Source organism: Hyphopichia burtonii (genome assembly GCF_001661395.1).
Source record: "Hyphopichia burtonii NRRL Y-1933 unplaced genomic scaffold HYPBUscaffold_6, whole genome shotgun sequence".
NCBI lineage: Eukaryota > Fungi > Ascomycota > Pichiomycetes > Serinales > Debaryomycetaceae > Hyphopichia > Hyphopichia burtonii.
This window is the reverse complement of record NW_017963733.1, coordinates 381,813-407,168: the sequence shown is the minus strand read 5'-3', so window position 1 is coordinate 407,168 and position 25,356 is coordinate 381,813. Positions and strand designations below refer to the sequence as shown.

Sequence of the window (25,356 nt, the reverse complement as noted above, 5' to 3'; positions counted from 1 at the left end):
AAAGATAGTAGAAATATGAAGATACATCAAGAGATATAGGTCGAGATGTACGGATGTCTAGTAGTGGTTACCCGCACATACATCGTTTATTTAAAGAGAAATTTTTTCAAATTTGGTTTAATTACTTCTTTTCTTCTTCTCTAACGAACTTCAGATATCCTTCACGTCGTTAAAGTAGCGTTAACAATCATGGGCTATAGATGTGGATGGTATATGTGGAGTTCCAGATTACTTTAATCCCAGCTTTAAAACCATCGCTACTAGGTCGCCGCTACAAAGTAGGTCAGGCTGATCCATGAAGTGGTGATGACCTGATGTCTGGTACATTTATATATATTAATATACACTGTAGAATAAAACAAGCTAACTCCATAGATTTAGAAAAAAAGACTTCAAGAAAGATAATTTTGACCGATTCTACCTCTTCTCAAACGATCATTTTGGATAGTTTCTTCAAAAGATTCTAATAATTGATCGTTTATAATTTTATAAATTAATCTTCGATCTGATTTTACATTTAAATCAATTAATTTAGCCCACCTAAGATTCTTATACATTCCAGAATCAGTAAAATCCATGATTAAATCAATTGGATCCGAATTTAAATCATCATCATCATCATCATCGTCATCTTTAAATTCTTCAATTAAAGAATTTAAATGATCCAGTAAAAAATTTTGAACAAAATTTTTAATAAGTTTTTTATTTAACCAAAGAATTGAAGATAAGTTTAAGTAAGTTAAATTATTTGAATAATTCTTTATAATATGATTCAATAATTCATCTTCATTTATGATTGATAAGTAATTATTATTAATTGATTTCAAATTTAAATCACTTAAATAAATTTTACCATCACCTTTTTTCAAGTAAGAAGATAACTCATTTGAGTTGATTGGAGGTAATAAACTATTATATTTTCTAATTGGTTTAGAAAATGAATTAATTGAAAAAATTGATGAATTACAAGAAGAATCAACCTCTTTTCTTGTTAATAATTCATTATTATCATACATTATATTATTAATTTGATTTAATAAATTTTTTGGATAATTATTAATAATATCAAAATTTTGATATTTGAAAATCATTGATTTATTAATTTCATAATCAATTGATAATGATAGATTACCTAAATTTAATTTAGTTATATTTGGACATAGATTAATTAAATGTAAAATATAACCAATTGGTAAATCTTTGGAAGTTTGATAATTATATAAAAATTTATTAATTTTAGGGTGAATTGAAGGTCTGTAACTGGATAAATTTGAACTATTTGATAAATCAATTAAATAATTTGATGGTTTAACTTTTAAATTCGAATTAATTGAATTGTTCTTCTTCCTTCTCTTTGATTTTAAAAAATTTGTTAATCGATGATTAATTTTATTGGATGAATAGGAATGTAAAGATTTATAAGTTTTGGATGATGATGATATTTCACCATTTGATTGAATTTTACTCAAGGAATTAATTGTATATAAGGGATTTTTCAAAAATTTCCAATCTCTCCACCCGGCTAATATTTTACCATTTGATTCCGATTCTTCCAACGTTGATATTTCATCATCATCTTCATTTAACAAATAATTGCACGGCTTTATACCTGATAAGTCAATTTTTTTAACCATTAATCCAATATCTTTATTCAATCGAAGATAACTTATGAATTGACTAAATCTATAAGTTGAACTAAAAGAAATTTCTGAATAGAAGAAACTTTTGGATAATTGATAAAATTGTTTATTAACAAACAAGCACATTTTATAAGATTCAAAATCATTAATATAATAAAATATTAATTCCAATATTTCAATTGGTAAAAATCTAAATTGAATCTTTCGATTTTGATAATAATTTGTTAAATTTTTCAATTGATTTTGGATATTATTAACGTTATTAATTCTTATTGATAATGTTCTTCTACTAACATCAGAAAGCAATGATTTATATTTCATTTTAATCTTCTTATTATTATCATTTTTATTCTTATCATTTTTATTCTTATTTGAATTTATTAATTTAGTTAATTCATTTTGATTTATTGGTATTAATGAATGGGTCTTATAATCATATTTGGCATTTGGTGTTAATAACGATCTATATGGAGGTAAATGACTACGGAAATCAATTTCACCAGTCATTAATCAAAGAATAAAGAATAATTTGAGTTAAAGAATCGGGAATTAAATAAAATCGCTAACTAAATAGGGATAAAGAATCGGGGATCGAGAATGAGCAGGCCCCAAAAATTCCGCCTTATAAAACTTTAAAAAAAAAAGGATTAATTTAAATTTGTGGAAGACCCTTTATAATTTAATGATACACTCTAGTTCAAAATAAGAATTGTATATCACCCGATAGTTGATATTCTACATCACCAGCTTCTTGTAATTGGCTATGATATTTGAAATTTACTAGAGCAACTCTATTTTTGGCAGTGGAATAGGGGTAGTGTGACCAAATTGAGAAATAACCATTTTGCCTACTTGATTATCACTTATTTACCTACAAGGTTCAAAGACCATAACACTACATCTCAGATGCTATCAACTCTCAATGACTTTGATGTAGTTCTGATTAAAGCTTGAAAATTATTAAGCAGAGAACCCCAGAATAGCCAATCTGCAAAAAAAAAGTAGAGTAGATAAGAGCACAACCTGCACTTTACCCAAAAGGGAAATCCGCTGAGTGCAAACTGTAAAACCCGGCTTCCCACCATTTTGCAGGTTATAGATCTGAAGAACCCCAAATAAAATTTAATACCTAATACGTTGATAATATCGTCTAAAGCAAAAATAATATCGCTAATTAACGGGTTACGAATTCAACAGGATCACGAATTAAGCTAATTTCTTCAAGTCAAAGCAATTCCTTTCGACAAAATTCCCCGAATCAGGCCAAAGTTCCTTGACCAAATTCCCTTGAACCAGTTTCCTTGAACGAATTCCCATGAACGAATTCCCATGAACGAATTCCCCGAACTAGGCCAAATTTCCTTTGAATCAATTCCCCGAATTAGGTGCATTTTCTTAAATTAATTCCCCGAACCAAGTCAATTCCCTTGAATCAGTTCCCCGAGTCACTCAACCCCCAAATCAAACCCAAAGCTCAAGTAGGTAGTTGAAACAGAAAACAGCTAAAACAAACAAACAAAAAAAGGCGACCACTTCTCGTTTAAGCGTACCTGGTTAAAGCAGACAGAGGGAAAATCTGGACTCAAAAAGAGGAACTTGTTCCGAAACGGAATCTTGATGCCAGAAAGAAACGCTAGTCACTCGATTTGTAAAGTAAAGGACCCGTGTCTGTAGAGACAAAGCCAAACAAAGCAAGACAAAAAAAACGACTCGCGCAACAAAACAAAGCAAAAAAAACTGAGTAGTGCGCGCGGAAAACCGCAGTCAGTATAGAGTGTACATAGTGCGCAGTGCATTTGAGCAGTGCAGTGGCGCACAGGTTCGGCGCACAGCAGAGCTTCTATTGTATTGTTAGGGGAGTAATGGCTGATCTGCAGTTGTATGTACAAATAAGCTTTTGAAATAGTTGACCTACATTTACAAGGGAAAATTATTTGACAAAGTTTCATTGATGAGATTTTCGTTCTAGTTAGTTTTGATTTTTTTAAAATTTTAAATTTGAATCTTAATTTAATCGAGACTGTTTAAGCTGAAATGTAAGCAGGGTCTTATCACTAATTGTCCCAAACGAAATTATTGGTAAATGTATCAAACGTATGTGACAATGGCGAAACGATAACGTATCCCAAGTGAAACCGAACCCAAAGGAAAGCTTAGAGGCGATATCAAGGGTGATGCCAAAAAGTGAAACCAATACCGACATCAACAAGAAAGCAAAAGGCAAAGAGAAAAAAAAAAAAAAAATAAGGCAAAAAAGAAACCCAGGGAGCCCAAAATGTAAAACAATTTGGTTGTTTATTCGGTTGTTTGTGACCTTACTTGTACTAGGATATTCATGGAAACTTGTAAGGAAAGTGGGGCAGGTGGCTTCACAGCACCAAATCCAAAGTATCAACGTTTATTAGACGAAACTCTTTTTAATTGACTATCAAACTGTAATTTCAACATGCTAGCAGCATGAAAAATACACCATCGAAGCTCAGGAACGTACGGTGGGTATGAAAAACGAAAAGAAAACCAAAAAAAAAAAAAAAAAACAGCCTGGGGCAAACTTCCGTCCCACACTCACTAGTAGCTAAAACTGGATCGTTACCCCCGGACACACCCCCGGTTGGTTTGGGCAGCGGTTGCCAACATTGCAGTGCTCTGCAGCGTGCAGCGACCACACGTCTCGTATTGTTATCTGCACGTATGATAAAAAACAGAGATAATTTTAAATACAACAACAATACATTTCTTATTGAAAAATATGAATAAAAAGAATTTAAAATAAATGAAATAAACAAAAAAAAAAAAAAAAAAAAAAAAAAAAAAAAAAAAAAAAAAAAAAAAAAAAAAAAAATAATAAAATAATAAAAAAATAATTAAAAAAAAAAATGCTAGAACAACCAGAGAAAACCTAAAAAAGACTTAATTTAAAATAATATAAAGGNTTTTTAGTACAGTTAATTTTTTTTTTTTAGTTTTTTTAGTGCTTTAACTAATACCAAAACTGAAACCAAAACTTAACCAAACCCAAAAACCTAAACTACTTCAAAAATTGACATGCTAATTCTTTTTTCCAATCAGCAACAAGTTGTGGTCTATTTAAATTAGAACTGAAATCTATTTTTTCGTTTTATACTTTTCAACCGTCTAATTCTTTCTATTTTCTTTTTCTTTTTCTTTTTTTTTTTTTGTTTTGTTAGCTAACCCTAAATCTTATCAATTTGCATTCATTTTTATTTGTCTTTTTTGTTTTTAAAGAACAACATTCCTAAATTTTATTTGAAATAATTAACCTTTTTCTTTTCTCTTTAAGTTTGTTAATTCTAATTATCCATAATCATGTCTTCTGCTAAATTATCGCCGTCATATTATGGATACGTTGGATCAACTAAAGATGCTTTATTGATTATTCAAGCAATCGTTGATAAGCAATTAGAATTAATATCAAGAAGACCTCATGAAAGAGAACGTCCTGCTTTAATTAAGTCAGGTAATGTGTTTGTATTTATTGAAGAACATTCAGGAATTAAACGTTGGACTGATGGAATTGCTTGGAGTCCTTCAAGAATTTTGGGGAGATTTTTGGTTTATAGAGAATTGGATAAACATAGTTTAAATGAAAAAGATGATAAAAAGAAGAAAAAAAGAAAGATAAATAATAATGATGATTCAAATATGATTCCCTCTGCTCATCATTTAATTAATGATCATCAACAACATTTAAATGATGATAAAAATTTGGTAGGGTCCTTAGTAACTTCATACGTATTCAAAGATCAAGGTTTAATAAAGAAAACTTTAAGTTTAAGTACTTCTAGCAAAAATGTCCATATAGAGAAAAAATTAGAAAATCAAACAATTCATTTAATAAGTTATTATAATGCTGATGATGTTTTAAATGGTAAATTACAAAGACCAAGTGAAACTGATTTAAAAAATTTACAAATTTCAAATACTTTATGGGAAGCTTTAAAAGATTCTTCTTTGGGTGGTAAAATTTCAATAGAAGATGAAGCTTATTATTTCTTAGATACTAATTATCAATTACAAAATATGTCTTTACTACAACATCCTTCTTTACCACCTCCTCATACCCATGGTCCTCCCCATCCTCATCCTCATGGTCCTCCCCCTACTCATCCTCATGGTCCTCCACCTCCTCATGCCCATGGTCTCCCGCCACCTCATCCTCAAATAAACCAAAATATTCATATGTTACCTTTGCCTCTACAAAATAATCACTATCATCCTTCAGAATATATCCCGGCTCCAGCTCCAGCTCCCGCCCTGGCTCCTCCAACCGCCTCAATACAGTCAAATGGACCTTCCCCCCGTTACACAACTGCACCACCTCCTACGTACATAAGGAAAGAAGATGAAATAAATTCAGAATTATCCTTTGTGAATCCATTTAATCAGCAATCTCAATTCCAACAACCGCAACATCAAGCACAACAACAACCAAATTTATTTAATAATCCTTATGTGTTACCCCCTCAACAATTTCAACCAAACTATATTTCCAATCCTCCAATTAATGATTCTTCATCTTTTCCTCAATCAAATAATCAATCTCCAATTCAACAACCAATAGTCCCCCAGCAACAACCACCACCACCACCACAACAGCAGCAATCACCACAAGTACAAGCACAATCACAAGTACCAGCTCACATAATCCCACCAGGACCATCATCTAAAAATACCGCTCTCCCACCACAACAATTTGCTCCATTCCCACCACAACATTTCCAACAATTTTTACCCCAGCAACCACCAAATCATTTTGGATCAATACTGACAGGATCAAGTGATCAATTTTCAATTAGTGGTAATTCCAATGGTGGGTCAATAAGCTCAATCGGTTCAAATATGATGCACGGAACAAATTCAAATAGCTTTAGCTCTGCTCCTCCAAATAATAATACTAATAAAAAACTAATGAGAAGTATTAGTAATAATAATGGCGGTTGGTTTACAACTGCTCCTGGTTCAACCACTGGTGGTGACCTTGTTAATACAAATTCTACAAACTATTCGGTGGTTACTTCTGGGCCTGCCCAAGAAGATCACTCAAACTTAGCGTTCAATACTCAACTTCCTACTTCTACAACTTTAACCAACGAAGATTCAAATAATAGCTCCTACACTTCAAATTTCACCAGCACAAATTAATTTTCTCTTCTTAATATATACAACTTGGAGCAAACCTTTGGTGTTTAACTCTGTGTACCTCTTTTAATATACAGTAGAGAGCAGCCTTTTTTTCAATTTTTTTTTTCAACTCTATTGTGGATTTCTGCAATTCGATCAGGCCATTCAAACGTTTGTATTCCCTTTGCGCACCTCGAATTTTCTAAAGCGGTTTAGCCGCCAATGCATGCAGTAAAACTACATGCAATATCAACTTATCTAATTTTATCTTATTTTACATCTTATTTTTTTTCATACAATGTCTTTTTTTTTTTAAAAATTTTTTTTTTTTTTTTCTAATAATTATTTTTCATGTATTATTTGTTTTTGTTTTCTTTGTTTGCTTGTTGGCCGGCTTTTTGTATCTTTTTCGTGCATTCCGTTTGTGCACTATCACGTGACTCCTCGGTCCACTGCAGAAGTCCCCGAATGGATCAGCTTTTTTTTTAGTGTTTTTTCTTGTGGCCCTCGGAACTTGCCTAATCTCGCTGCCAGTTTTTGAATCTGAATCAGCAACTGAAGAATAGACTACGGCGATTCCGCTGTAAGATGCCGCCATATTGCCATGGTTCTGGGATGGGCTCTGCTTCAAGCTCTTTTCTATGCATTAAACTTAGCCTGCAATACGCCGCCTTTTGACATGGAAAAACAGAGATAAAAAAAAAACAGAAAAAACGAACAAAAAAGACTCTTCACTTGTCTTTTCTGACGCTTTTCGCCATGCTTCAAACTATTCGTCTAATTCATGCTAAGTCTAAATAATTGTCAATGTATGCACCGTCGAGAGAACAATATGCTCATGTCAATCATAATTGTAAACCATTATGTGAAACCACAATAAGTGTTTGTTTTTGTTGTTGGTTCGTCTTGACAAACTCTTCTCAATGGTTGATTCTGCCAGTGATTCAAAGTCGGTAAAGTTTAGCTATTCAGGTGAAGTTCTACATGAAAAAATTTTCATTACTATATTTACTTAAACCCTGATTTGATGACATAACACAAGCCATTAAGGTTTAACTTAAAAGTTGGTGTAGCAATCCTTTTATCTGTTCTAGGTTGTTCTGTCGTATTTTAATTTGATTTTTGTTAGAGGTAATGAGTATTTTTTTTTTTTTAAATTGGGACCTTTTCAATTTTGTTATTTGTTTGTTTGTCTTGATTATTGAAGTTAATTAAAATTAACCTTATTTAACCGACGTAGCCTGTGCATTGATAGGTATAATCAAACAATTCAAATGACACACAAGAGTGGACTTATCACTGCAAAATAGAACACGAAGACAAAACGTATATAAAAAAATTAAAGAAAATATTAATAATAAGAATAATAAGGATAATAAGAATAATAAGAATAATAATAATAATAACTAATATACTAAACTAAAATACTAAACTAAAATACTAAACTAACAATAATAACAAGAAATTAATAAAAAAATATGTATATATGAAAAGAAGGAAAGAACATAGATTAAAAAATGACAAGCTATGGACTTAGTCATCATCTTCTTCATCACTATAGTTATGATTTTGAGGATTTTTTCTCCATTCTAATAACGGAGCCAATTCTTCAACTTTACCAGATTTATGTTGAATGAAAGAATGCTCTAATAATTCATCGGTCAGAGCTCTGTACATAACATTGACACATAAACAAATTGATAAGAATTTTTTAATTGAATTTGATAATAAATCAGGTTTCTTTAATTTTGGTGTACCATTAGTTGCAATTAAATATAATGCTTTTAAGGGTTCTTCATTCAAATATGGTGGTTCACCTTCAATCATTTCAATTGTCATAATACCTAATGACCAAACATCAACTTTCTCATCATATTCTTTTTGTTTAACAACTTCTGGAGCCATCCAGTATGGAGTACCAACCATTGTAGCTCTTTTATTTCTTTGATCGGTTAATTTTGCACAGAATCCAAAATCGGTGATTTTAACATTTCCTTTCGCATCTAATAAAACATTATCTGATTTAATATCTCTGTGAATAATATGCTTTTTATGTAAATGTTGTAAACCTTTTAATGTTTCCAAACATATTGTGGCAATTTGTTTTTCACTTAATTTACATTCATTGTTTTCAATAACTTCGGTTAATGATCCTCCTTCCATATATTCCATTATAACCCATAAATCAGAATTTCCTCTCAAATATGAATCTAAGAAATTAACAATATTTTTATGTTGACTATCCTTCATAACTAAAATTTCATTAATAATTAATTCTTTTCTTGGTTGAACATTTAGATCCATTTGTTTAATAGCAACTTTATTATTTTCATCTCCTTTATTTAATGATTCTGCTAAATAAACTGCCCCTGAAGCACCTTGTCCAGCTTTTTCAATAATTTTAAATAATGGTGTTGGGTCATTATTATTAACCACAGTTTTCAATTTTGCAATAATTTGCATATCATTCAATTTTTCTCTTTCCTTCTTTATTTGTTTGGCAGTTTTATTTTGAGCTGGTCCCATTGGTGGATTACCATTTGGTTGATTCAATTTATTAGAAGCTTGAGATTGTTGATGTTGATGATGTGCCGGTTGACGTGGTTGAGGTTGAAGTGGTTTAATTGGGGCATCCTGTTGTGAAATTGATGATGGTAATCCACCAGCTCCAGTTGCAATTGGTTTAATATTAATTCCGGTTTTACCAGTTTGAAAATGTTGTTGATTAGAAGATGCAGATAATGGAGGATTTTGATAATGATTTTGATTTTGTGATTGATTTTGATCTTGGTATTGTCCTTGAGCTGGAGTTTTATTTAAACCAAATGGTTTTATATAGGTAGGTCCAGTCACTGGTGCACTAGCAGGTGGAGTTGGATATTTATTAGGAGTTTGATTAAGACCAGTTTGAATTTTCAAATCTGGATGAAGTTTATTTTTAGGTAAAGTTGGCGGACTTTGTTTTGGAATTGAACTTGGAGATTGATTTTGTCCTGAATTTGATATACCTAAACCAGTAGGTAAATTTTGTTTATTATTATTGTTATTATTATTAGATGAAGGAGGAGGAGGAGCCCTTCTAACAGGAATTAAATCATTATTAGGAGCAGACTTTGAGTCAGTCGCTTTATTAGAATTATTTAACAAATTATTAAGAGGGGAAATGTTATTGGTATATTCATTATTTTGATTATCTTGATTATTAGAATCACTTGGTAATGAGCCACTAAAAGATTTATTTTGTTGATGAGTTAAATGATAAGGTGCTGGAGGTTTTGGAGCCGCTCTAATTGGTTTAAATTGAGGATTATTATTTGCTTGATTTTGGTTTCTATTTTGAGGAGGTTTAGTTAAATCTTGTAGATTTTTATTAACTGAATTGTTACCAATAGCTGGAGAACTCATTGGAGTCGAAGCAGCAGAATTACCACCATTTATATCTGAATAAAATTCCAAAACTTCAATAACAGCCACTGGATCCTTTTTCCAATCTTCATTAGTGATTTTAGAATGTTGTAATAAGTTTTTCCAACTATCAGGTAACCCAGTAAAATTACCACTAGCTGGGTCAAAACCAACATGAACTTTATGAGTGAAATTAATTGGATTTGAAACTCCTGTACCACCATTTAAAACATTAGTATTATTTTGGTTACCAATATTAATTAGAGGACATTTATTAGTAAAAGCATCTAACCAATCCAAATAATCATTATTTGATTTTATTGATATTAACATTGATTTACCATTATTTTTAGGAATAATTTCTAAAGTTTGACTTGTTTTTGAATAACCTGAATTTGGTTTTAAATTAATGCTACTAATTAAGTTTAAAGGGAAAGATAAATCAGGAGCATTTGTATTCATTGAATTTGAATCGAGGGTAGCATGAGCAATTGGTTCATTTTTATAAAAATTAAGAGTTTTATCATTAATAATCATAAATCTTTTATTCCAACGAAATGAAGTGAAAATACCATCATCTTTAACATGAACCCAACCAGATTGACGTTTATTTGAATTAATATTTAACTGGATTGATTTTGAAGAATTGGAAGATGTAGTTGAAGTATTACCTTCATCAAGGGTTGAAGCCATTGTAGCACCCGAAGTATTTGAATTTGAAGTTGACGAGGATGAAAGGGGAGGAGGGATTGAAGAGGTCATATTATGATAAGCAAGGGATGTCGATGAAGAAGAGGAGGTATTAGAACCTGGAGGAGGAGGGGCCTTCCTATGATGTTTAATGTCGGAAGTGTAAATGCTAGTCATATTTTTAAAAAAGATATTTCAAAATATTGATCAGCAAAGATTACTATCAATAGTATGTTGGCAAGTAACGAATGAGTGTTCGTGATTTTATTAGGGCTGTAGCTGTTGTTGGCAACTTGAAAAGGAAACAAATAAAGAACACAAGAACCAAAATCAAATCAAAGATTCAAAATATCAAATCAGCAACGAGTGAACAACAAGAAAAACAACAATTTTAAGAAATGCAGCAGCGAGAGAAAGATTACCACAACAGAAGTAAGATTTGTGGGTAAAGTCTAAGTTTAACGAATGGGAAAGACGTGATAGAGAGGATAGTATTGAGTTGGGAGGTTGCTGATGGTTGATTCCTAACTTTTCTACTATAATTTTTTTTTTCCTTATGGAGTTCTTCTTTCACCTGTACTTTTTTTTTTTTTTCTCGCTCAATTGAAAAAAGACGATTCGTGATAATCGTACAAAGAAAATGTCAAGGTAACCTCAATGACTTGATTCAGCCTGATGATTCAGATGTCTGAATATCTGAATACCTGGATAAATGTGTGGTTGGGGAACTGAGCACCTGAGCACCTGAGCAACTGATGACTGAGCGACTATGAATAGTTGACTAGATCTTACCAATGGGATTAGTTTTAGCTCAATCTTGCAAGTATAGCGTATAGATAAAGTAAAACAAACAAACTTTTAAGCTATTCGTAACCAAAAAGTAGTTTAGGTTGAGATGGTGATTTGAGCAATAATCAGCAGCTTGGAAAGACGAGCGGCAAGTAATAAACAATTGGGAACCGAACACAATTGAAAAGAAAGAGTATAAGTAAAGAAAGAAAGAAGCAAATGACAGATAATTTCGAAAAGATTCTGAACTAATCGAGATGTTTAATTGATGTTAGTCCTTGTTCACAAGGGGAGAAGAACATTCAAACTCTTCGGAGCTATCAGCGTACGCGTATTGTGTAGTTAAAAAGAATAGGCGGTCAACACCATGAAACATGTGCCTTTTTCCAATCAAGTAAATGTGGTGCTTGTATTCAAATCCGGAGGGCGGTTAAAATGTGTTGATGTTTTTGATTTTTTTTGATTTTTTTTTTTTTTTTTAGAAGTTTTGAGGGGTGCGAAAATGTAAAGATATGGGACCCGTGTTTTTGTGTAAGTTCGATTGCAATCCAAATCGGGCTAAATTAACCTCAGGGGTAAGACCGGTACACCACATCACCTGACCACCACAAACTGTACGGGTCTTTGGTTCGAGAAAAATCTCTCAAAAATGCACGGGTGTTTCAGGTCGGCGCGCCGATTGACCGATTTCAGAACCGGGGGAATCCGGAAAAGGAAAGGGCAGGACTTACGAGGTTGAGTCGGTCAGTTCAGCACCGGTCAGCCGGCCGTGAACCGCATATCGTTGCTACATCGAGTGAAGAGAGAAGTGAAAAAGTCAAGCGAAAGGTAAGTCAAGTGAGAGGTAAGTCAAGTGAAAGGTAAGTCAAGTGAAAGGTACGTGAAGTGAGAAGTAAGTCAGGTTAAAAGAAGAAGTGAATAGTAAGAATGTTGAATAAGAATTAGTAAGCGAAAAGTATGAGTGAAGAGTGTTGAAGTTAATAAATGAAGTGTAAATGTACGGAGGTTTAGTCAAGATTTGCAACTAGCAAAGCAGTTAAGATGAACAGTAGTCAGGACTCCGGACATGTAGAGAAGAAGTAGTATAGTTCAAGGACAACTTCCGTTAGTAGAAGGAGCGGTTGTTGGATGCAAATGAGAATAGAGTGGAGAGTCAGAACAAAGCATGAAAAGAGAAACAGAAAAAAAGCTAGACAAGTCCGATATTCCATTGCAGAAGCAGCTTGGTGGATATGCCGTTATTTAAGAGTAAAAAGGATAAGAAGTTAGCGTCTAGTCCTTCTCCCAAACAAGATTCTGGCTCAAATAAGAAGTTGAAGCTGATATTTAGGCTAAACAGCCACGATGCTGGTAATTCGATTAAAGTAAATGATGCAGTGAATGAACAAGAAGTCACCCAAATCAAAAGTAACCGATTGAAAAAAAGAGTAAGTACTATTATAGAGGACGATATAGCGAAGGCCAATGAGAATTCCTTTGAGAATTCAAGTGATGATTATGATCTGAGTGGTCTGAGTGACGGACTGGATGAACTGGACGGACTGAGTGAAGATGAAGAATTAGATCATTCTCATGAAATTATACTAAAAACAAAGAATTATAATCCAAATAACATCGGTTCTCATATATATAACTTGATGGGATATTGTGGATTAACAAGTGAAGAAAATTCAATAGTTTCATTGAAAAAATTAGCAAATGATGAACTGAAGAGAACATTTTCATTAATTGACTCGAATTTTAAGATCCATCAATTACCAAGTGGGAAAAATGAAGAATCGGTAATCAGTGAAAATCAGTTAAGTCTAATTCAAAACTTGACTGAAAAATTAAATCAGTTATTAGATTTACATGATGATATAACCAAACAATATAAATTAGTTCAACAAAATAAAACACTATATCAAAGATATGGGATTGTTCGTCATGTTATTGGGAAAGGAGCTTATGGACTAATCAAAATCATTGATCCAAATGCATTAGAAGATGATGAAGAATCAAATTTAACTAAATTAGAATTAGACTATTTCAAAAATGGTAATATTCTTTATGCAGTTAAAGAATTACAAAAAAAAATTGGTGAAAAGGAATCAAGAAAGAAGTTTATTGATCGAGTTTTATCGGAATTTATAATATCTTCAACTTTGAATTCCAAGTATTTGGTTAAGTCAGTCGATTTTATGATTACATTACCACCATTAAATTCAATTGATTCAAATTATATTCAATCATCAAAATTTTATGAAGAAAATTTAAAGATTAATCAAGTAATGAAATGTACTTCAGGAGGTAATTTATTTGATTATCTTAAAAATTTGATTTTTGACAACAAAAATATTTCATTCAATGAAATTGATTGTTTTATAAATCAAATTTCAAAAGGTTTATGGTATATGCATCAACACGGAGTGGCTCATTATGATTTGAAATTAGAGAATATTTTAATTCAATTTGATTTCAATTCTTTCCATCAAAATCATTCAAAAATTAATTTAAAATTAAGTGATTTTGGTAAATCAAATGTTTTCAGAACAAAATGGGACTCAAAAGAACATTTCACTCCATTTAATGAAGGTCCATTAGGTTCAGAACCTTTTGTTTCTCCAGAAGAATATTGTCCTTATCAATTCAATTATAATAATAAAGATTATTCAAAAGGATTTTCTCCAATTAAAAAGGATTCTTGGGCATTAGGTATTTTAATTCTTGTTTTATTCAATATCAAAAAAAATTATTTTAATGATGATTCAAAAAATTATGAAAATTTAAGTGATATTTTTAATGAATATTCAACTTCTTATCTATGGACAAATACCGATGTTAAACAACATCATTTCACCAAAAACAATGAACGGAAATATCGTGATAAAGTATTTGCAGAATACGTTGCTAACTCTTGCTTATCAGATTATGATTATAGAACAAAAGAATGGTTAATTAAAAAGGCGGGAAAATTCAAACCAATTGAAACTTTATTCGATGTCGACGATAATTTAAAAAATGAAGATGAAAAAGAATTATGTGAATTAAGAAAATTATTCATTTATAAATTATTGGATTTAAATCCTGAAACAAGATTAACATCCGAACAATTCGTAAAAGGAGATTGGATGAGGTCAATCGATACTTGTATGTAACATTAATAGATTTTACAAAGTATAATGAAAAGTTTGTAGTTTTTATAATACAAGATATAAATAGATGCAAAAAAATCTTCTTAGAGAACCAAAACGCAAAAAAGGTCAATCTATACGAGCAAGAATGAATGCATAAAGGAAAGAATGAAACTGAAATGAAAAGGCGTAATTAAAAGTCATTAAATGAAGGTTGAACTGATGTACTTTTTTTTTTACTTTTTTGTATCTTTTTTTTGTTTTTTTTTTGCTTTTTATTCCTCCAATTTAAAAATCATTGAATAGACTTCCATAAGGATCACCGACTCCACTAATACCATAGTCCAATTCTTTATCTTCAGGATAACGATCGAATTGGGAGGTATCACCAACCCCTGAGGTGATTGGAGGTTCGTAAGGAGTTTCTATATCTCTTGAGAGCAATCTTTCCCAAATGACTTCTTTGAACCAAGGATGATTTTTAACATCATCTGATCCATTCTGTAAATTACCTAAACGTTTAGTTAAATCTTTAACGATTAATTTTTGTAATAAATCTAAAATATCTGGAGGTAAATAATCAGGATAAGTAATGGTACCATTCAAGATATTTTCATAAGTTTTCATTGGAGTTGGATCATAAAACGGAGTATAACCAGTTAACATTTCAAAAATCAAGATACCGAAAGACCACCAATCAACTGATTTATTATAAGGCTTAGTAGCCACTACTTCAGGAGCGATATAATCAGGAGTACCACATAAAGTATAAGTTACATCACTAACTTCTTTAGCAAAACCAAAATCAGTAAGTTTAATATGACCATTTTTATCCAAAAGGATATTTTCTGGTTTTAAATCACGATAAATGATATCTAAACGATGTAAATATTCAATTGCTAAAAAAACTTCTGCAGCATAAAATTTAGCAACTGGAGTTGGAAATCTTTGAGATTTTCTTAATAATGAAAATAATTCACCTCCTTCTATATAATCCATAATCATGAAAAGATTACGACAATCTTGGAATGTCCCCCACATTCTAATGATGAAAGGATGTTGAGCTAATTTCAACATTCTTCTTTCATCATTTGTATGTTCAACTTGTTTCATATTAACAACTCGTTCTTTCTTTAAAGTCTTCATAGCGTAAAAACGTCCGTTATGAATCGATCTAGCCAAATGAACTCTACCAAATGAACCAGTCCCCAAAGTTCTTAAGATTTGAAAATCATTAAGTGAATATTTTCCTTTAGTAGTAGTATCACGATGTAAATGCTTAGAAGATGATCTTGAAGAAATAGAACTTTCATTCTGTTGCACCTGATGCAGCAGCTGCAGCAGCTGCTGCTGCTCCTGTTCTTGTTCCTTCTGGGTCTCCAACACTGGTGGCGAAACATAAATGTTTTGTTGTTGCTGTCTCTGGGCCATTTCTTCTAGCGATATGTCATTCAATGACTTTATGCTATTTTCATTGGGTTCAAGCGACGTCATATTACCGATTGTTTATCCTATTGATGTATTAACTTATCAACTTATCTACTTATCAACTTATTAAATTTATTAATTTATCAACTTATTAACTTATTAATTTACCAACTGATAACCCCGTATACCTAGCTCAACTTGGCTAACCTGACTATCCTGGATCCAGCAGCTGTTCTCAATACCCAATCCTCTGTTCTACTCAGCGTATCAACAGAAACTATGGCCAATATAAAGAAAACTTGTTATTCAATTCCAAATCTTTTTCATTTTCCAAAGGAAAAAGAAAAAATGTACAAAACTCACTCATTTTTTTTTTTTTTTTTGTTTGATTGAGCCTTTTTTGTGTGCAGGACATCGGATTGGCAATTGTTTCTTTTTGCTCTTTGCAAAAAACCGGTGAAAGACTTCGCCAAAAGCAGAGCTTTGGAGCATGGGCTCAAGGAGAAATAGGGACCAGAGCAGTACGGACAGGGAGAGGAAGGGTACGAGTGGTATTACTATATGCTATGGAGGAAGAGAAGTGCAATGGAGCGAGGAGACAGGAATGTAGGGGTGACGTAACCCAAAAAAACGGTCGATAATAAGGAAAGAAATATTGTTTGGATTATTTGGTGTAGAGTCGGTTAGAAATAAGCCATCGTTTATCAAGATGCATAGAGGAGGGTCGTCAAGATGCGGTGAGAATCCGATTGGTTCACTAAGGAACGCTTTTCTTTTGGCAGGTGTTGTTTTATTGTTGAATTATTCCGGTGATGAAATATTTTGTATGCACTTTTAACCGAACATCTCAGGTAGATGATCGATTTAACTATTTCTGAGATCAAGTGACTTAGTCATCAGACTATTGTCGAAGGGTGATCGATTAGCTCATCTGACCCAGTAGTCGTCTTCGATTTCACTGGAGCTAGCGTCGCTCTCGCTAGGGCTAGCACTGGGGCTGGTGCTCTCACTGGCACTGGAACTGGCTGTTGGTTGATCCTGGGGTTGGTCTTGCGCGTCCAAGTACTCTTCGTCCGACCCGTATCCAAACCCTTCGCCACCTCGGTTTAACTCGTATCTTGTTCTAGATAATGTGCCCGAGTAGATGATGGGCAAGGCCGATTCTGGATTATGACTGACTCTTCTTCCTCTTGAAGTGATGATGTTACTACTTCTTCTGCGTTTTTTCTGTCGGTCTTCTCCTTGAGGAATACTATCTTGTAATTGATTCAAATCAACATCTACTAAAGATATGATTTGTAGAATTGCTGATTTGATTTTTTCTAATAGTGAATTACTATTAATACTATCAAATCGTTTGATTTCTTCTGATTTGGTACTTGATAATTCAAAGTATAAATTGTTCAATGCTTGAACAAAACCTTCTTCGTATAAGATTTTAGCTCTTGTTTCTGCATTCAACAAGTCTTGGTTAGATTCAGGTTTGGGAGTATCATCTTCATCGCTGTCTTCAATTACTATTCCGTATTTCCCACTAGATAACCGTTCCGATTGTGAACCGGTTTTAATCATATCGTATAACTTATAATTGTTACTGTCAGGGTAATTGATACCAAATTCTTCATTTTGATAAGTTAAATTAATGATTATCCAGCTAATCGATAATCTAATTTCATTCAAGTTATTATTTAATTCAATCTTTAAGTTTAAATCATTTTTAATTAATCTTCTTTCGATTGATTTATCGATTCTCAAAGTTATAAATCTCTTCCAAATCTTCATGAGTTCTTTCAGCGGGAAGGTTTCTTCATTGAAGTTGGATATATTTGTATAGCAATGGTCTTCAATGTAATTGATTGAGGTGATGAACTTGACGTATTCTTCGTTTAATAGCAATTTTACCAACAATTCGTCATCATTCAAAAATTTGTCAAGTTTACCTTCATTGCTTTCATTATACTCAGTGAAAAGTTCGAAATTTAAAATATTCTGGATTAAATAGTTTTCCCAAGTAGATGGAATCGGGTTATTGAACTCGTATTCTGGTTTGTTTGTCATATAATATTCTTGATAGAACTTATTCAATTGTTCGCTGAAATGTAACGAACCAGCAGTTAAATTTCGGAAAATATCAAATGATAATATCTTGGTTTTAATCTTTATGCTAACCACTTCCTCTTGATTTTCCTCCTCGAATTCATTGATTTCATTATGAAGTCCGTATAACGATTTTTCAAATATTGCATTTATTGAAATCGATGAAAGCAATTCCATTTTATTCTCTTCATTTTCATTATACGAATAATTTTTCAATATTTGAAATATAGTTAATTGAATATATTGATTATAATAATAATCAGCATAATTTTTACTTGGTTGAAGTGAATTTTCATAAATCAGATTTAAATTTTTCAAAAAATTTTCATCATTGACAACGTCATATCTGAAAGATCCAAATTCTAAAACAAAATTTGCAATTGATCCTAAAATTAATAACTTATTAGTTGAATTATTAATTTTGAAGTTATTATTCAAATCTTGTAATTCATCTTTGATGAAAAATTTCATCACTTTTTCACTTTCTTCATTAATTTTTAATATATGTAATATGCTACTAATAAAACTTCCACTTGTGGGATACCCTTCTCTAACATATTTATGATTTTCATTTAAAGTAAGATTTGTGGTTGTAACTAAAGGCTCTCCAATCCCATTATCATTAACAACCAGTTCACTATTCGAAAAATTAGATAAATCCAATATACTTGCAAATGAATTACATTCAACGAAAAAAGTTCTTAACGTTGACACGGATCTGGATAATGATCTTATTAAATGAAATATACTATAATAAAATTCATGATTTATTATAGTAAAGATGATTCCTAAATTTTTCCCAAACCAATTTAAATCATTTTCATTTTTAATTTTCAAGGACCCATTTTTATTATAAAGTATATTATAAACAATTTGGATTTGAATCAATAAAAATCGGTAATTATCAATCAATTCAAAAGTTAATTGGGCTAACAAATTTTTTGGGCCTGATTGAAATTGATAATCAACTATTCGATGACGGTATTCTTCATCTTCACTAACATAAATACTTAAAAGTAATAAATAATCACTCAAGTTTTCTAATTGATCGTTTTTGAAAAATAAACCTTCAATTTTAGAAGTTTTATTAAGTTTACTTATATTATTATTCAAATTTTTTTGATTATTCTCTAGATCAATTAACAAAGTGAAATTAACCATTTTTTTACCATTTTCACTTAATTTTTTCAAAAGATACATATTTTCTAAAGACGAATCACTTTTAACTAAAATCCCCAAATTATTTAATATTTTATAATCCACATTACATCTTCTAATTTCATCTTTTATGAATTTAAAGCCTTTTGTTAATATCGTTAAAATTTTTATTGGGCTTTTCAAAAATTTGGGAATTGTTAATCGATTATAATATTTTAATTCATTTTGACAATTTATAAATTCATAATCTAATAAATCTATTATTCTTGGTAATATTTTTCTATAATTTTTTATGATTTCATGTTTAATTTCTTTAGTTGGTTCATTAAATTTTAAAAAATTATTAAGATAAAAATGGATTAAATTTAAGGAAACTAAATTTAAATATTTATTATCAAATTTTAATAATAATAATAAAGTGAAATATATCTTATTTGATAATATTATGGTGGGAGATTTTGAATTATTATTAAAAGTATTTGGAATAATCATAATCAAATGATCATTTGAATCATTAAATTGACTAAATATTTGACCAATTGAAGTTATCAAATCAATTAATAAAGACAAATTTATTTTTGAATTGAAAAAATCATAATTAGGTTCAATATTTGGTAATTTCGAATTTTTAAAAGTTAAATCTTTCAAAAAAAAATCAAATTCATTATTAGTTAAGTTTGGTAAATGAAATTTACAAATCAAGTCACATTCATTTTCTAATCTTTTCAATAAAACTGATAATAAACCAATCATTAATCGATTAGTATGGGGATTTTCTGCTGACTTTGATAATAATAAAGGAACTAATTTCAACAGACAAGATAACAAATTTGAAGATATGATTGGATTGAAATCATTTTGGTCGGCCGAAAGACTCCCATCAGTTAAAATAAGCAAAGAAGTAACAAATTTCCATAAATCATTTAAACCCGATTCATCATCAAAATGTAAATTGAAATGTTGAAGATTGTTTAAACTAATGAAAATCTCCAAACTAAATCGAACAATACTTTCAAATTTCTGAACCAAATCAACTGATGTATAATAAACCAAGGGTAATAAAACTTTCATATAATATTTCAATATTTTATTAATTGGACTTATTAATTGGTTAAATTTTTTCAAGTTTGGTTCTAATTCGAATTTTTCACTGAATTTGATTTCCGATATAAACGTTATCAATATTTTCAATATAACCAAACTTGTTTCTAGGTCACTAATCAACGTATCAGCTTCAACCAACTCTTCCGAACTTTTAGCAATGATTTTTGCAGTCAATTGGTCAAAATCATTGACTAGGATACTAAGTTGTTCAGCGTCCCTTAAAATCTTATACTTTAAGTCTTTATTACCGATTAAGGAGACTCTTAATGAAGATCTTTCATCAAAACCATTGGATTCTTCATCATTAGCGGCAATATCCATTGATAAATCAACCGGCATGATCAAAGACTTAGATTAAACAGCAAAGGGAAAAAAAATCAAAACGTTTCAGCTTCACAGTACTATCGAGAACTTCCAATACCAACACCGATACTAGAATTAGTGTTCTGTCAATTGATAAAGAAAGAGTTCTATATCCCCAGGTTATTACTCCTTTTTTAAAGGAGGTTTGCTCGTAGCCAAATCGCGGTGCACGGGTGTGACTGTCCTAATCTATTCAATCAGTACTACAAAGCTATCAAACTATACTACAAAGCTATTATAAGAGAATAGGTGTACATTCTAGATTAGATCTTGCTACGCCAGTATTTCTGGGACTCTGAGCAGTTTTTCCCGTTAGTGATGTCCTCTCTTACGTGTTCGTCGGCGTCGATTCTTTTGGGGATATAGTCCAAGACGGAATCGAAATCCAAATCTTGTTGATTTGGTATTCTGACAGCTCCATTCTTATCAGCAACAATGTATTCCTCAGGTTGAATGGTGAGAATTTCTGGAGGATCGTCTGCGTTGATGGAATTGACCTTAATTTGCAACGGGACATTAATACCAACAACCTTAACCACCGGGCCATTTTGAGTACTACCCACGCCATAGGACCAAACGGGGAAGTTCAAGTTGAGGTGTTCATCTAAGTCTCTGATACGACCTAATATGACTGAGCCATTTGCTTTACGATATTGGGCTCTAGTAGACATCAAACCTCCATACAAGGCATTATTTACCGTTACGTAAGGGGCAGAAGTCAATTGTTGATTTAAAGGTAAACCAATAACCACCATAGCATCTTCTGGGATTTCATCAACATAAGATTGTTTAACTGCAGGTCTAGGATCAGATTTAGGAGCGTATAAAACGGTGTAAGCTTTACCAACAACCGAATTTTTCAAAATCTGGGGAGAGCGAATCAGCAAATTAGGAATGTAGCCACCGTTGGCGATTCCGTGTTTAACCAAGGAATCAGAAACATCACAAGGAGAGTATTTCGATAAGGTGGTAATAACCGATTTAGGAGAAAGCTTTGACATGGTTGAATTAAAGAACGAGAGTAGTTGAAGGATTGATTTCTGCGAATCGGAGCTTTATATATTTTTATACTACTATATACATAATTAATTTAATCTATTTTGTAAATTTTTCAATTTTTGTTTATCCAAATTTTCATTTAGTTGACCATTATAATCGATTAAGTTATCATCAAAACGTTTAGTTGAGTTTTTAGGAGCAATTTGGTCATGAGAAGCCTCTTCTTCGATAACCACAATATTAGAAGCAACTTTGAACCGATTGTGCAAATTGTTTAAGAAATGGTCATCTAGTTGGTAATCTTTTAATATTTGGTCCTTAGATACTCTGGAATCATGTAAGTCATTTAAAATAGCAGTTAAGGTTCTTGGATGGATCATTGATCTTTTAATTGAAGAACGATCAGTTTGATTCATTTGACTTTCTAATTCTTTTTCACCTTTTTCAAATAAGGATTTACGGTTACTTAATTGTTTCAAGGCGATATTATTTGGATTTAGATTTGATTTCAAGTCGTGACTTTTAATTTGCTTACCCAAATGATTAATTGAATTTACAAAATTTGGATTAAATTCTTTTTCTACTTGAGGGTCAAACCCATCTTTACCTTCAGGGGTTTGTTTTAGTTTTTTAGAGAGGTATTTGGCATCGAATTTAGGTATTTGGGACGGGTTAAGGGGTTTTTGGTTTAAACTTTCATCGACGGTTGGTGGAGGTGGTTGGGATGATTGCTGATTTTGTTCGTATTGAATTTTCAACTGTTCAGAAGGAAGTTGATTAATATTAGAACGGTTGATATTGGTTGCCTTGGTGATGGTATCCCCCAACTTTCTTTGCTTAGAGATTTTATTCCCCATATTTAAAGATTAAGATGAGATTAATGAATAAGCAAAAGTTTTGATAATTTTATTGGTTCGCACCAGCTTACAATTAAGAGGGTTTCTTTATACAAAAAATTTATTAATATACAAAATGCTAATCTTTTTTACTTTTCTTCTTTTTATCTTTCTTTTCTTTCTTTTCTTTCTTCTCTATTTTAGTTTTTTTAAGAATTTTTTCATCTTGGTGATCATTAGAATTGTAATCATTAGAATTGTAATCATTAGAACTGTAACCGGTTGGGAAATGTCTCATTTTTAAATTTTCAATGACTTTAACATTTTCTCTTGGAGTTTTAACTTGGTCATAGTTGATTTTAGGAATGTTGACGTATTCACTAATGTGATAAAATCTATCGATTTTTTTATTGGAAACGATTTTTCTATTAGCAATTAATGAGTATTTACGTACTTCTTCATTATTTGATAAGTTTTCTTCATTCACCTGATAGTTTTTCTCTCCGAGATCAAAAGTCTTGGGTCCATTTGTAATTGATGTAGAAGTAAAACTAACCGGTAATGACTTTAATTTTGAAATTGGGAAATTTTTTGGAGTTTTAATGAGCCAAATTTCCTTATTATCATTGATTTGGTTTTTGAATTTCTTGGATGCGTCTACTTGGTGGTAGTGTTTGGGAGGAGCAAACTCTATTTCATGGTCTGAGTCCGAGTCCACGTCTCCCACGTATTTATCCGATTTATAACTAGGTGCCATGCTTGGTGACTGTAGTCGATAGGGTATTAAATGATAATTTTTTTGAAATCATCTCATCGAGTTCCACCTCCGTACCTCTTTCTTTTTTTTGATTACATAAGTTACAGTTTATATTTTCAATTTGCAGATTACAAAGTTTGCGGGTTATGGCACAGGGGTTTACAGTTTACACATACTGCAGGTTACGCTGCTCGATTTGCAGGTTGCACGTGGTAGAGGTTATGTGTTGAGGCGGATTTTGGTCTTGACAGAAACGGTTTATCAGGGAGGCTAAGCTGACGTCCAGCTAGTGTTCATCTAATGGGATATTTGCTGGCTACCGTCACCAAAGGAATAAACTGGGCAGAGGAAGGTGTGTATTAGCACTACCAGGAAAGGAGACAGACATACCCACGTTCCTGGATCAGTGAGGAGGAACCTCGTAATACCATAAACGTAAGTAAACTGCGGAACCGAACCAAAAACAATTAAAGATAAATAGAGATAAATTAGAACAAAAGAGTTAAAAAAAGAATTGGCGAGTTTTATATTTAATTACCGGAAAAGTCAAGGGGATTTTAAATTATTTTATTCCATTAAATCAATGAATAGGAAACAATTACCCTTGGTGGTTGGGGTTATAATTAGTGTACTTATAATAATAAGTATTACCCAATTGAATTCGGCCATTGAACCCATTAAACCGTTCAGTGTAACTGAAAAACCATTTTATGAGAGGAAGTATCATGATGATAAACAATTTGATTATAAAAAAATTGAGTTTATTAATAAACAAATCAATAATTATGATGAACAAGAAAATACTTTAGTTATATTATCAACCATCGGAAATCAAGAATCGTATGGTAAGCAACGTAGATTTGAAGATTTGTTTCAAACAATTAAAGGTTTTGATTATGATTTGAAATTAATAAGTTTGAGTTTCTTGGTGGGAGATGAAGAAGAATTTAAAAAAATTGATTTCTTCTTTAAAAATTATTTTAATAGTGATTTTGAAGCTAAAATTTATAAAGTTAATTTAATCACTGCACCGTTTATTGAAAAAGATTTTAGTATGAAAGATCGCGCTAATAGACATGATGATAAAGTCCAGAGGAAAAGAAGAAGACAAATTGCTAGATCCCGTAATTTCAATTTGTTTAATGGATTAGCCAATGAACGTTATACTTTATTTATTGATTCTGATATTGTTTCTATTGATCATCCGAAAATGATTCATCATTTTATTAATCTGAAAAAGGATATTTTGGTTCCCAGAATTGCTAGAGCTGAAAATCCCGATTATGATAAGAATTCTTGGAGAGGTGAAAGAACAAAACCAACCAAAAATCAATTAGAGAAAATGAATCAGAATGATTGGGATAATTGGGATTATGTTCCTAGAGACGTTACCGAAAATATGTTTCATTTACAGTCGTTTGTTGAGAATCCAGTTTCTACCCTGGAAACTTATTTGGTGCCCTTGGATTCGGTTGGCGGTGCCATTCTTTTCGCTAAATCAATCATCTATAAACAAGGTGTGGTTTTCCCTCCCAATTACATCATTGGTACCACTTGGGAGAGATTCGAAGGTTATGATGGAATTGAAACCGAAGGTTTATGTTATATTGCCAAATCCTTGGGCTATTCCTGTTGGGGGATGCCAAACTTACTCGCCCAGCACGACGCTGACTAACCATTTACTTGTATAAATTTATAAATTTATTCCACGTCATAATTCTATAAAAGTATACTTTATATTCTACTTCATGTTAAACTGTTATAATCTACTTCATGTTAAACTGTTATAATCTACTTCATGTTAAACTGTTATAATCTACTTCATGTTAAACTGT

The 25,356-nt window shown here is 31.5% G+C and overlaps 10 protein-coding genes across 10 annotated transcripts; 2 read left to right on the top strand and 8 right to left on the bottom strand.

The window, feature by feature from the left end:
* Window positions 1-392: 392 nt before the first annotated feature.
* HYPBUDRAFT_7319 (uncharacterized protein) lies at window positions 393-2,147 on the bottom strand (the record flags this gene model as incomplete). The annotated part of the gene is made up of 1 exon (XM_020223647.1): window positions 393-2,147. One exon carries the CDS (start codon window positions 2,145-2,147, stop codon window positions 393-395), a length of 1,755 nt encoding a protein of 584 aa, XP_020075060.1.
* A 429-nt stretch (window positions 2,148-2,576) lies between these two features.
* Window positions 2,577-3,216, bottom strand: HYPBUDRAFT_153554 (uncharacterized protein). The gene has a single exon (XM_020221608.1). The coding sequence runs from the start codon at window positions 3,029-3,031 to the stop codon at window positions 2,861-2,863; it is 171 nt and encodes a 56-aa protein (XP_020075059.1). The 5' UTR covers window positions 3,032-3,216; the 3' UTR covers window positions 2,577-2,860.
* Window positions 3,217-4,967: 1,751 nt separating this feature from the next.
* Window positions 4,968-6,803, top strand: WOR1 (transcription factor WOR1; the record flags this gene model as incomplete). The annotated part of the gene is made up of 1 exon (XM_020223646.1): window positions 4,968-6,803. The coding sequence occupies one exon, from the start codon at window positions 4,968-4,970 to the stop codon at window positions 6,801-6,803; it is 1,836 nt and encodes a 611-aa protein (XP_020075058.1).
* A 1,512-nt stretch (window positions 6,804-8,315) lies between these two features.
* Window positions 8,316-11,054, bottom strand: CLA4 (serine/threonine protein kinase; the record flags this gene model as incomplete). The annotated part of the gene is made up of 1 exon (XM_020220230.1): window positions 8,316-11,054. One exon carries the CDS (start codon window positions 11,052-11,054, stop codon window positions 8,316-8,318), a length of 2,739 nt encoding a protein of 912 aa, XP_020075057.1.
* Window positions 11,055-13,925: 2,871 nt separating this feature from the next.
* Window positions 13,926-16,586, bottom strand: TPK1 (cAMP-dependent protein kinase catalytic subunit TPK1; the record flags this gene model as incomplete). Its single annotated transcript, XM_020222588.1, has 2 exons — window positions 15,088-16,586; window positions 13,926-13,972 (listed from the first exon to the last, which is right to left on the bottom strand). The coding sequence occupies exons 1-2, from the start codon at window positions 16,271-16,273 to the stop codon at window positions 13,926-13,928; spliced, it is 1,233 nt and encodes a 410-aa protein (XP_020075056.1). The 5' UTR covers window positions 16,274-16,586.
* Window positions 16,587-16,703: 117 nt separating this feature from the next.
* HYPBUDRAFT_242656 (uncharacterized protein) lies at window positions 16,704-21,016 on the bottom strand. The gene is made up of 3 exons (XM_020223299.1): window positions 19,402-21,016; window positions 18,943-19,344; window positions 16,704-18,900 (listed from the first exon to the last, which is right to left on the bottom strand). Exons 1-3 carry the CDS (start codon window positions 20,903-20,905, stop codon window positions 17,135-17,137), a joined length of 3,672 nt encoding a protein of 1,223 aa, XP_020075055.1. The 5' UTR covers window positions 20,906-21,016; the 3' UTR covers window positions 16,704-17,134.
* Window positions 21,017-21,192: 176 nt separating this feature from the next.
* Window positions 21,193-21,936, bottom strand: HYPBUDRAFT_111977 (bifunctional 4-hydroxy-4-methyl-2-oxoglutarate aldolase/oxaloacetate decarboxylase; the record flags this gene model as incomplete). Its single annotated transcript, XM_020218872.1, has 1 exon — window positions 21,193-21,936. A coding segment is annotated over one exon (744 nt), but the record flags the coding sequence as incomplete, so codon positions are not given.
* Window positions 21,937-22,014: 78 nt separating this feature from the next.
* Window positions 22,015-22,785, bottom strand: HYPBUDRAFT_112698 (uncharacterized protein; the record flags this gene model as incomplete). Its single annotated transcript, XM_020218924.1, has 1 exon — window positions 22,015-22,785. One exon carries the CDS (start codon window positions 22,783-22,785, stop codon window positions 22,015-22,017), a length of 771 nt encoding a protein of 256 aa, XP_020075053.1.
* A 253-nt stretch (window positions 22,786-23,038) lies between these two features.
* Window positions 23,039-23,512, bottom strand: RPA34 (DNA-directed RNA polymerase I subunit; the record flags this gene model as incomplete). The annotated part of the gene is made up of 1 exon (XM_020223982.1): window positions 23,039-23,512. A coding segment is annotated over one exon (474 nt), but the record flags the coding sequence as incomplete, so codon positions are not given.
* A 1,001-nt stretch (window positions 23,513-24,513) lies between these two features.
* HYPBUDRAFT_153553 (uncharacterized protein) lies at window positions 24,514-25,353 on the top strand (the record flags this gene model as incomplete). Its single annotated transcript, XM_020221607.1, has 1 exon — window positions 24,514-25,353. A coding segment is annotated over exon 1 (617 nt), but the record flags the coding sequence as incomplete, so codon positions are not given.
* Between the last annotated feature and the right edge of the window lie 3 nt (window positions 25,354-25,356).

Coding starts and splice junctions, on each gene's coding strand:
- HYPBUDRAFT_153554 (XM_020221608.1), bottom strand. CDS start 3,031: ATGCACCTAATTCGGGGAATTGATTCAAAGGAAATTTGGCCTAGTTCG.
- HYPBUDRAFT_242656 (XM_020223299.1), bottom strand. CDS start 20,905: ATGCCGGTTGATTTATCAATGGATATTGCCGCTAATGATGAAGAATCC. Junction 19,345..19,401: donor AAATTTGAATAATAATATAA/GTAAACTTAATA, acceptor ACGATCAATTAG/AAAACTTGAGTGATTATTTA. Junction 18,901..18,942: donor TTTATCTAATTTTTCGAATA/GTGAACTGGTTG, acceptor GAGAGCCTTTAG/TTACAACCACAAATCTTACT.